The 12,063-nt window shown below is 46.3% G+C and overlaps 2 protein-coding genes across 5 annotated transcripts in view; one reads left to right on the top strand and one right to left on the bottom strand.

The window, feature by feature from the left end:
• LOC149870015 (NELL2-interacting cell ontogeny regulator 1-like) overlaps positions 1-10,146 on the bottom strand; it is a 54,009-nt gene extending 43,863 nt beyond the window's left edge. For both annotated transcript variants that reach the window (XM_090035420.1, XM_090035419.1), the window contains exon 1: positions 10,031-10,146. The gene's annotated coding sequence lies outside the window, so the exon portion shown is untranslated. The remainder of the gene's footprint in view (positions 1-10,030) is intronic.
• An 85-nt stretch (positions 10,147-10,231) lies between these two features.
• The window catches only part of NELFA (negative elongation factor complex member A), a 39,738-nt gene continuing 37,906 nt past the window's right edge, over positions 10,232-12,063 (top strand). The window contains exon 1 of one of the 3 annotated variants that reach the window (XM_090035413.1): positions 10,232-10,548. In XM_090035413.1, coding sequence (XP_089891539.1) covers positions 10,297-10,548 — 252 coding nt within the window. In that variant the 5' untranslated portion in view covers positions 10,232-10,296. Of the gene's footprint in view, positions 10,664-12,063 lie in introns of all 3 variants that reach the window. The other 2 variants (XM_090035414.1, XM_090035415.1) reach the window with 2 other exon arrangements.

The following is a 12,063-nucleotide window of genomic DNA, read 5'->3' as shown; positions in this document are numbered from 1 at the left end:
AGGGACAAGCTTCTACTGGGAGCAGTGGGAGCAAAAATCCAAAACAATTTTAAGATGGAGCTCAATCAGTTAAAAAAAAAAAGGGGGGGGGAAGTTATATGAACTGCAGGGATCCTGGCTTTCTCTGAAAAAAAAAGTCCCCAATTTTTTATTTAAAAAAAAAAGGAACCCAAAATCCACATATTTCTGTGACTGAAATGAAATGCCACTACTTACATATATTTATAATAATAATATATATATATAAAATATATGTATATATTAGTGGTGTTTCATTTTGATCACAGAAAAATGTGGCTTTTGGACTACTTCTTTTAAACCAAAAATTGGGTGGGTTTTTTATCAGAGAAAACCAGGATCCCTGAGGATGTGGTTGCAAGACTCTTGATGACTGAAGAAGTTCCTGTCCTGTGTTTCTAAATCTTGCATGCATCCTAAAAGTAGGATAAAAAGAAGGGTGAGTAGAAGACAGCATTTCTGAAGCATAATAAAAAAGACAGAAAAAAGGTTTAGGGCAATGCCCAAGCTTTCCTCTGCACTGCATTTTACAACAGAAGCAAGAGGAGAGAGTGAAATACTGCTAGACTTTGAGGAAAAGTTAAAAGTGACAAATAACACCTTGTTTAGGTAAATTCACAGGGAAAGTGTTGCCTCCCTGGTCTCTGTGATGTTGGGCAGAAGGCAAGGCAGAGTGGCACTTTAGAGACTAACCAGTTCAGAGAAGCATGAGTTTTTGTTACTGACAGTTATAAAAGCTTATGCGTGCCCTCTTGGTCATTTGGACCATTTTTACACATGTAAGCACTGCAGCGCCGGGTGCTGTGAAAAGCACCTGGTGCTGTAACACTTGCAGTTGTATAAGCAGCGAAGTACACATCAGTGCTGAGAAAATGCAGCAACGCACTTTTGAACTAAAACACCTTGGAGGTGCTTCAGTTCAAAGGTTCACCACTGCTATTTTCCGTGTGCTGACATGCATTTTGCTGCTTATACAACAGCCCACGGTGCAGAGCAGTTCACGTCAGCTTGCATGCAGAGCAGACTTGATTAACCGAATCTGCTCTGAAGCAGCGGATCTCCAGTGCATCGCAGGAAAAAAAAGTTGGTGTATAAATGCCCATGGTTAATGTAACTACTCCCAAGGCCTGAATATACCCATTGCTGGAGCAGGAATATTTAGGTTATAGGTGACAGCATCAGCTGCTTTAACATCTAAGAAAAAATTTTAAATTGACATTAAAACTATTAAAAAAGCTCAAAGCTTGTGTTATCTCCCTGTGTAGGGCAATCAAGGCTTCATTAATTAGGCTTCCTGCGGGGAGACAGCATTGTGCCCCAAAGGGGATATCAAAGGAAAAGACACATTGAACAGAACTGTCTCTCTAAACAGACAGCATAAATTGGACTATTTTATAAGTGGGCATGACTCGTTGCCATACAAAAGGTAAAAAACACAACGGCAAGGCCAGGCTTTTTCCAGAATCAAGATGTTAGCTGCTAGCAACATAACTTTTTCTAATGAACTGTTTTAAAACTTAATTTAAGAAATTATTTTCCAGTGTTCTGACACTTACTGAGCTTTTGCAATGACACTTTTGAGCTTGCAAAAGAGATAAAATTGCAAGGCAAGACCTTGGAAAAAGTACAGCTTTTGGGGTAACAATAATATTCAACTCTCTTATAGCAGTTTTCAACTTTAGGATAGAATACAGCCTCAAGCAATGCAGGACAGCTCCTGTAGCGCTGGCAGTGAGAGCACTGCTGCAAATAAGAGGGATTTATACAAATGCTCTGGGAGTGGGGAAGGGGGAAAACATTTTAATTAGAGTGGCTCCAAGAGCCACTTTAATTAAAGCCCCCAGAGCATCTCGTGTATCAGCATCCCTGCACTTCAAAATGGGAGGCTTTATCTAAAGCTTGTTCAACAAGCCCCTCCACCACCTTTTTGAAGTGCGGGGGCATGAGACATGGGAGGCTGCTGGAGCACGGTAATTGCTATGCTCCAGCAAACTTGCTTAATCAATCCATCACTCCTAAACCATCCATCAAGATGCTCATTTCTTCTAATAATTTGCCAGGTTTCAAACTTTTTTTCTGCATTTTTGCTAGGAATATTTTTTTCAGCTCATCCAAAGACCAAATTCTGACCTTGAATATGCATCAGATGCTGAATTCAGTTGAAGACACTATGAATAAAGGGAACAAGGGGAAAAGATGTTGAGGTCTCTCCCAGCACCAGAGGAAAACAGATGTGGGGACAGGCAGCAGAACAGGGGGATGCTGCTGAACAAGGACAAGATAGTAGGGAAGAAATCTGGAGCCATGTTGAGGAAAGGGGAGCCTGAGTAGCAATTCACTACTCGTGTTCACATTAAAACAGCAGGATAACAGGGGTGGATGAGCATCTTGGGGGGGTACAACATTCGTGGCCACCACTGCTGCCAGCCCAACCACAGGCTCAGCTACACCCACTGCCCATGGTGCAAAGACTGCTTGTTACGCCTCTGCATTAGACAAACAGAAGCAAGATGGCCACACTCAAGACATGGAGCAAATGAAAGCTAAAGAGTCATCGCTAAACTAAAATGAAAGCCATCTGTATACATTTCAACACAGGGGTACTTCCTGAGTCAGGGAATTCCTGGTGGGATTGGATGTGTTCAGATCAGCAGGTCCTGACGATCTCCACCCCAGCGTGCTGAGGGAACTGGCAGAGGTCATTGCAGGACCCCTGGCACAGCTTTACGAGCACTCGTGGTGCTCTGGCAAGGTGCCAAAGGACTGGAAAAGGGCCAGTGTGGTCCCCATTTTCAAAAAAGGGAGGAAGGAGGACCTGGGGAACTATAAGCCAGTTAGTCTTACCTCAGTCCTGGGAAGGCTTTTTGAGAAAATTATCCAGGAGCACATCTGCGAGGGGCCAGCAGGGGAGATTATGCTTAAGGGCAATCAACGTGGGTTCATCAGGGACAGGTCCTTTCAGACCAACCTGGTGGCCTTCTATGACCAAGTCACAAAATCCTTGGATGCAGGTGTCACGGTGGACTTTAGGAAGGCCTTCAACACTGTCTTTCACCTCATTCTCGTTAAAAAATTAGGTGACTGTGGTACTGATGCCTACACAGTCAGATGAGTTGCAGACTGGAGGGCCGCGTGCAGAGACTGGTGGTGGATGGGTCATTTTTGACCTGGAGGGACGTGGGCAGTGGGGCCCCCCAGGGCTCGGTCCTTGGGCCTGCAATGTTCAATATCTTCATCAGCGACTTGGACGAGGGGGTGAGAAGCACCTTGTTCAAATTCGCAGATCACACTAAGATGTGGGGAGAACTGGGCATGTTAGAAGGGAGGGACAGGCTGCAATTGGATCTGAACAAGTTACAGGGGTGGGCAGATGAGAACAGGATGGGATTCAATACTGACAAGTGCTGCACCCGGGGAGGAACAACCAGTATCATACCTACAGGCTGGGGAACTCCCTTCTCGTCAGTGCAGAGGCAGAAAAGGATCTTGGAGTCATTATTGATTCAAGATGACCATGGGCCAATAGTGTGAGGACACGGTTAGTAAGGCCAACCACACCTTGTCGTGCATCCACACATGCATCACGAGCAGATCCAAGGAGGTGATCCTCCCCCTCTATGCAGCACTGGTCAGGCTGCAGCTGGAGTACTGCATCCAGTTCTGGGCGCCGCACTTCAGGAGGGATGTGGACAACATGGAGAGGGTCCAGAGGAGGGCCGCTCGCATGATCAGGGGGCAGCAGAGCAGGGCCTATGAGGAGAGGCTACGGGACCTGAACCTGTTCAGCCTCCACAAGAGAAGGCTGAGAGGGGATCTGGTGGTTGTCTATAAACTGGCCAAGGGAGACCAGCGGGTAAAGGGAGAGCCCCTGTTCCCCTGAGCACTACTGGGAGTAACTAGGAATAACAGCCACAGGTTGACTAAGAGTAGATTCAGACTAGATATCAGGAGGCGCTACTTCACAGTCAAGGCAGCTAGGATCTGGAACCAACTTCCAAGGGAAGTGGTGCTCACTCCTACTCTGGGGGTCTTCAAAAGGAGGCTAGATAATCACCTAGCTGGGGTTGTTTGATCCCAGGATTCATTCCTGCCCGTGGCAGGGGGTCAGACTTGGAAGGGTCAGAAGGGACCTGAGCAAAATATCAACTATGAAACTATGAGCGAGAATCCTTCATTTTCACATCAACCTCACTTGAGTTTACATCTTTTGACTTAATTATTACTTGGGTTTGCATCACCTCATTCTGTTGGCAGACAATGTTGCAATGGGTTTCACTGAGCTGTTTGGCAGGTTACTAGTAACTTTGCCAAACTGACATCAATTGTCCTAGGTCAGGGTAACCCCAATATAAATTAGTGCATTAATTAACATGCGCCTTGTTTATTCTTTTGTAACTTTTCTTGTACAAAATGTAGGCAAACAAAACAGTCACGTATGTATGTTTTTGAAACACTGTGATTTGAGAAAGGCAAGAATTCTTGTTCACGGTATCTTTTACTGGACCAGCACTGTAGCTGGTATAGCAAGCTTCCCAGTATCACAGTACCCTTTGTCAGGCTTCGGAGACAGAAGCAGACAGAGATGCACTAAATAGCAGATGGAACAAAAGCTTGTTAAGTAGAGTCATTATTACCTGGAGTTAGTAAGTATCAGGAAGATTATAATGGACCGTGAAGATATTGTTTGTATGCTAAGTCCCTGGTGCTGGGAGCCAGGTTTAATGATAAGGTTGCCTACATAATAAGGTTGCTTGAGACTTTCCATTATGAAGCCTTGTTTTCAGTAAACTTGCCAAACTTTCATCATGGAATCATAGAGCAGGAAGATGGTGTATTTCATAACAGAGGAAGAATGTGCTACTCCTAAGCCATCTCAGATACATTTCTTTTGTTAAAAACTACCAATCAAGGAGATTCCACAACTTCCCTAGGTATTTGGGCTGAATTTTTTAATTCCAGTGATCTATTTCCAGTATCAAAAAAGGGACACTTGTGAGGGGAGGGGGAGGGGGAGAGGAGAGGAGGGGGCGGGGCATATGATGGGGGGTGGAGGGCAGTGATATGTCCGTGTCCTGCCTCTGCCCCTCACTCCTAAGCCTCTGCCCCCCAGCCCTGCCAGTGCCCCTCACTCCCAACCCACAGCCCCCTGCCCCCCTCTCCCACCCACAGCCCCTGCCATCCAGCCCTGCCAGTGCCCTACACTTTGGACCCAAAGCCCCTGCCCCCCAGCCTTGCTGGTGCCCCTCACTCCTGACCTGCAGCACCCTTCCCCCCAGCCCAGCTGTGCAAGCAGCTTCCACGTGTGTGCTTGTGCTCACGTGCACGCACACACGCACGCGCACACACGCACACAGTGTCTCTTTACCTGGGAGTGGCTTGCTGGGGTGTGCAGAGCACATGATTCCCAACAGCCAATCACCTTGCCCACTGCTCCCAGCCCCAAGCAGCCAGCCAGGGAAAACAGAGGCAGATCAAAAACCCAGACATTTGCTTGCGTTTTAAAAACCTGCCCAGACATGAGGACAGGGGGCCAAAAAAGAGGACATGTCTGGGAAACCCCAGGCATATAGTAACCCTACCCGCTTTTGTTTTGGGGTTTTGTTTTTGGTCTTTTTTGGGGGGTGGGAATCAAAGCCATTTTTAAGAAAGAAGTAGGGGAAAAAAACAGTTTTTTTGCCCCAACTAAATTTGATTCCAACACCTTTCTTCCATGAACCGCTTGGGCCCAGCAGATTGTCTCTGAGGCAAAGAAGCTGCCTCTGCTCTCAGTTCTGTTCCAGGACACAAAACATGGCATGGCCTACAGCACCCCGAAGTAGCAATAGCAGGCAGGGTCCCAGCCAGGCCCAGGCTGGAGCATACCCCCTTGGAAAAGGCATAGTGCTGCTGGAATCAAATGTCTGTATCAATAATCCTGCTAAAATGCCTTAAGTAAATCCAAAGACCAATAACTGTTTTTTAGTTACATTAAACAAACATCCTAAAATACTGTAACAAAATACCAAGCACCACTAGCAGTGTTACAATGCTTATTTAATAACTGCACCCACACAATAATTACGGGTACAAACATTTGATCAGAACACCTACAGCTGAGCTAGTGAGAGAGACTCTACCCTGTCCCAGGCTGTCTGGCTCCAGCAGATCAGTTCACACTAGCAAAGAATCCAGTTCTCTCACCCCATGTTATCTGCCTGATCTAGCCTTGAACTTTCACACAAATCTATCTTGTTACGCCAAATACACAAAGCTTTCTTTCTTACTTTGTGTACTGCTGGTGGGCTTCATCCAAGACCTTGAGGTTTACTCCTTGGCTTACCAATCTCCTTGCTATTGTTCACCACCTGTTCATTTATCTGTGGTTCCTCAAACTTTATCCTGCCAACAGTAGCTTTTCAACCCCCTGTGTGTGCATGTGTCTGCCTGTCTGTTTCTCAAATCATGGATACCTGGCAGATTTAAGAATAAAATATTCCACCACCTATTGCATAATTACAGTATATTTCATAATCCCCACACACTCCTATTCTGTGCAGCCTGGACCTGACCTTTAACAGAGAGAACAGCCTTGTGCCTTTCTCAGCGAAAATCTACCCCAGATCACGTGACTATTTTAAACTTCTGAAAGCCTTAACAGACAGGATCATGGGGGAATGCAGCTGTTCAAATCTAAGATGTCTATTGAGGAGGCAAAATCAAGCATCAAAATTTATACATGCACACAAGACAGCCAGGTTAATGTTGCATAAATATCCTTAATTTTAGCATGTTTTAACTTCTTAATGCTTACCTGCTCAACCTTAATCATAGTGTTTTAAGAGTTCTTTGTGTATCTGTGATACATAAAATACTTCATGTTCATCTTCTTTGCCCATCTTCTTGGACCACAGTGTTGGACCAGACCCTGCTGCATTTACAGGATATCAGTAAGAGCCCAGTGATATGCCTGCTGCTTGTGTACCAACGTGGTGCCATGCAGAGTAATATTTGCTGCTTGTGGACTGAGTACTCAATTGTCCATACTAGCTTGAGCCATTTGCCAAATCAAGATGGCAACCCATGAATTGGGACCACATCTGAGGTTTATTACTGGTTTCTCCCAAAAATGAAGTCTTGGGTATCATTCCTGTAACCATGGGCGACTGGTGCTGCCTTAGTCAGGGGGGCACGTGCCCACCCCCCGTGACCAGTCCTGCCAACCCAGGGGGGTCCCCCATGGGTGATCCTGCAGACAGGGGGGCAGCCACCAGCACTCCTGCCTGACCCTCCGCCCATCACCCAAGTGGCGAATGCAGCCAATCAGGGGGTGCACCAACACTCTCTGGGGGTGCACATGCATCCCCGTGCACCCCCTACATGTCGCCACTGCTTGTAACTCCCTCCATAATACTATGTATTAGAGTTCTGAATACAAACTCCATTATGTTGCAGCTGAATACAACTCCATTATACCCCCATGCCCATGGGAGTGGGAACAAATTGTGCCTTCTGATACAGACATTTTGGCACAGGTGGTGAGGTGCATAGTAGGTTAGAGAATTACTAGTTTTGGTGTGAAGTAAACAGAATTTTCCTTTTTAAAGTTAATTAAATGCTCTATTCAAAGTGGAGGATTTGGGGCAATGGTTTTATTCAGTTATATTGATCATATTCAGCCCTTATTTCCAAAGCATTTTTCTGTGGCAGAACCCAGAAACCCCAAGCAGAATTCAATGATTGCCTGGGGCAGGGGTGGCCAACCTATGGCATGTGCACCACAAGTGCCACAGGCAGCCTCTGCATGGCACTTGGCAGATTGGGGTGAGGAACACAGCAGCAGATAGAACAAGGAGAAGAAAGCAGATCAGGCAGGGGTAGGGGATTGGAGTGGCACTTGAAGAAAGCATGGAGCTTAATTTGTAGCACACCTGCAAAAAAAAAAGTTAGCACTTACTGGTCTAAGAACCATACAAACAGAAAGGAAGATATGGTTCCTGCCTCAAAAAGTTTACAGTTTGACCCTCCCCATCATGCAGGGACCTACAAATATTTAAGTCTGAATATGGTACATGCTAAAATAAACATATATTTAAGCATTTGCAACATTGGTTCCTATTTAAAATATAGTAAGGGGGTTTAGCGGAGAGAAGAGAAAGAAGCTAACGGCTCTAACTAAACCATAAAACCACATCTATATAGCCACAAATCTATTAATACAGAGAAGCATAAAGGTTTTTTCTAACTTCCAGTTTGTTTAAAATTCTTAACAGCTAAGTTTCCATTTTAATAATTTCTGCTTGGTTCCAAGGTACCTGTTGCCTATATCTAACTTTGTTTTATACAAACTAATTCCAAATCTCTGTACTGATAAATATTACCCCCAGTCCTAAATTCCACCTGGATAACATGAAACACACAGGTTAAGTGATTTGCCTAGGGCCACAATAAGCCATTTACCAGAGAACAACTTAAACTCTGACTATACAGCATCCCTAGGGTCTAAAGAATCATGACCCATTACACCCATATATATACCCAGATATATAAAGTGGTATAACTTCACATGCAGCGCAGACACCGCAGTTTAAGATTTAGATATATAAAAGAATCATGACCCATTCCTATACACACATACAAGTATATGTATATGTAGATACATGTATGTATAGAATGCATCATGATTCTTTATATATACTGCATATGCATTTATACCACTAGTAAAATATACCTGTTACTTGCATCTATTTCTGAAATGATTGGCTGGGATGAAAAAAACACTTGTCCTAGCATTAATCATCCATTCTTAGAGCATCTTTCCACCCCCGACGCCACTGGCAGCAGGGAGGGGGGAGGGTGGCGAGTGGCGACCGCCCGCAGGCCCCGCCATAGACATTGGCGGTGGCCAATCTCAGGGAGCGCACGTTCACCCATGTGCTGCCCCTACGCATAGCCAGTGCCAAAGCACTTCATAGATGAGGAACAAACTAGCACTCCATGAACAGAGGTTTTAAGAGCTGCAAAACACTTTGCATGTTGGACACTGATTAGAAAAAAACAAGTTGCACAAATCAGGAACAACACTGCAGGAACGGAGAGGCCAGAAGGATTTGTGTAAAGCTCTCCTGTGCCACCCAGCTCATCCCCCACGGAGAAGCCAGGTAGGAAGTAAACTCCTCTTTAGGTAGATCATTATGAATCACAGGGTCTTCTCAAAAGCCTGGAAAGGAGGGAAGGGATGTATTTGGTTGCCTCTTGGTCTGAGACAAAAAGAAATACAGAAACCTAGAGCTCGTGGTTCAGAGATGAGCCCTGTTATCAGACCAAATGAGAAATTGCAACACACACACACACTTTTTTCCTGCAAGCTTTCAGGCTCCCGGAAAGGAGGTAATTCCCCCAATTTCCAAGACTACAAGCAGACAACCCACTTAATCCATGCCCGATTCGTTGGGGACTGGCCACCCATTCAAACAGGCCAAATTTCAAAAGCAATGAGCTCGCCTCGGCCAGGCAGGTGCGCGGAGAAAGTGTGCATTGGGACTTTAGTTGCTTGCGAAGCCTGTCACTCTGCTCCCAACCTGCCCAGCAGGGTGGCCTGCCGCCTTCATTCACGTCCAGCGGCTGCCACACAAGCCACCCCGACCCATGCCGGCGGCTGCTACGAGGAGCGTCTCAGGGGCGGAGGTTGTAACCAAAAGCCACAGGCAGACACTTTTTTGGGGGCCTAATCTTTAATTATTATTATTACAACAATTCTTCTTTGCAAGCTTTCGGGTTGAAACCTCCATCAACAGGCTGAGGAATCATCCTCAGTTGGTGCGCACGCTCTTCATGTGTGGAAAGCAAGGAGCCTCGCACACCCACGCACGCAGTGCCCCCGAGGATGACAAGGCCGCAGCTGCGCACGTCCACGCACGCAGTGCCCCGTCCCCCCGAGAGGAAGGCACGGCCGCAACGCCCGCGTTACGCGCCGGTTTCATCACCCGCCTCCCGCCACGTGCGGGACTAGAAGCCCATGGGGCTGTCACAATACCGTCACATGATACTATTATCATGTAGCCGCTTCGCTGCCTCCCTGCTTGCTTCCCTTAGCAGGGCGCCGCCATATTGCTGTACGGCCACGCCACCATTTTATCACCCGCCCGCTTGGGCGCCGCCATTTTAAATTACGGACGGACAACACCCCCTCCCACATCCCGCCCTCCCTTTGGCCCGCGCGCCGCCATTTTGGGTGACGAAAAGCGCGGGTCCTTGCCCCCCCTCCGCCCCTTCTTGCCTCCGCTGAGGTGTCTTCATAAAATGCCCGTGCAGAACCCCCTCTTTTTTCGGCCCGCTCCCAAGATGGCGTCGATGCGGGAGAGCGACACCGGCCTGTGGCTGCACAACAAGCTGGGCTCCACGGACGAGCTGTGGGCGCCACCCAGCATCGCCTCGCTGCTCACGGCCTCGGTCATCGACAACATCCGCCTCTGCTTCCACGGCCTCTCGTCGCCCGTCAAGCTCAAGCTGCTGCTGGGGATGCTGCACCTGCCCCGCCGCGCCGTGGACGAGGTGAGCCCGGGGCCCGGCCTCGGGCCTCCCCCCGCTTCAGGCAGACTCGTCCCGGACACAAACTGCCTCTGCGTTTCTCCGTAGTAACACGGCAATGTCGGGACTCGTGGGAGAGGTGCAGTTTCTTTTATTAGACCCACGAGATTATTTTTTGCAAAAAATAATAATAATATTTTTTTAATAGCAAGCTTTTGGGGCACAAACCCCCTTCATCAGGCACCGGGTGGGGGGGAGACGGTCAAAGTTCTGGGTAGAAATGAAAGTGTTTTTTTTATTTGTTTTTTTTATTTTTATTATTTGGGTTTTACAAAAGGGAAAACTGCTCTGGTTCATTGTACCGCTTATTTCTTCTGTTGGTTTTGTGTGCATTCAAACCGTTTTGGGGGAGGGATCTCTCTTTTCCCCCCCTTGCCTGACTGATGAAGCAGCGCGGGTTAGCGGTGAGTCGATGGGGAAGGGGCCGGTCCACCGAGCAAGCTGTTTTACTGTTTTACACCCATCCTGCTGCTGCCATGCTTCGGATGGTGCTTGTCAGTGGGCTGCTTTTAAAAACGACTCGTGTTTATTGTTTCATTTAAAAAAAAAAAAAGTTTCTTTAGCGTTTGGGACCGGACCGTTATTTATGTTTTGTGCATTATGCCTCACTGAGCGGGCTGTCAGCCTTGATGTATTTTAATACAAGAGAGCAATGGCTCCAGGAAAGTGTAAAGCCATCCATATTCACTCTGATTTATATATATATTTTTAATTGTATAAGTTGTCTGGTGACAACTTCAAGCCTCTCTCAATTCAGGTTTCTCTCTGTGAACAAGTTAGCCTTAAATTTGACTTTGTTTCTGTACTTTGGAGCGCTGTACATCTACTTCCCCTGACTCCTTGTGTACGCATGTGTACTGGTAAGGTTACAGGAGCGCGGCATTGGCACCAGAATATAATGAGATTGGGACCCACGTTGCATCAGCTTTGTGCATCTAAATTGTGCATTGTATGTGTAATTGGTGCACCGTGGGTGCTGTACATAGTGAGTCTTTAAATTATTTGTGCCCTCTGCGTGTCAGGTTGCATTTACACTTCTTTAAAGGAAGAGTAAGGCAGTTTCCAAGGGGTTCTGTCTCTTTTTACAGAGAATCTTTCATTTTTTAAATGAGTGATGGATTACGTGTACTTTGTAATGGTGGAATACCTCTTGAACTGATCCTCTAACTACAGTGAAACACGTGGATTATTAGACTATCTGATGCCCTTTGGTTTTAAAAAGAATTTTTAGTGGATCATTGGTCCACTTTTTTTTCCCCAGGGAAGTTTAGGCAAGTTCAGACAAGAATAATCTCTACAGTCTTCTTTTGATAGCTTGGTCCTTTGCTTAGGTATCGTGCTTCTTCTCCCGATTGTTTTATATTTTACAACTACCATAGTACCTTTCATTCAGGAGCTCTACTTTACCAGTACTGATGAATTAATCCTTACATCATCTTAGAGCAGGAATAGATAGTCAAACAGTGTTTTCTTTACCCT

Source organism: Crocodylus siamensis, chromosome 2 (assembly GCF_052110815.1).
Source record: "Crocodylus siamensis isolate JL-2025a chromosome 2, ASM5211081v1, whole genome shotgun sequence".
NCBI lineage: Eukaryota > Metazoa > Chordata > Crocodylia > Crocodylidae > Crocodylus > Crocodylus siamensis.
This window is presented reverse-complemented; position numbering and strand designations above follow the sequence as displayed.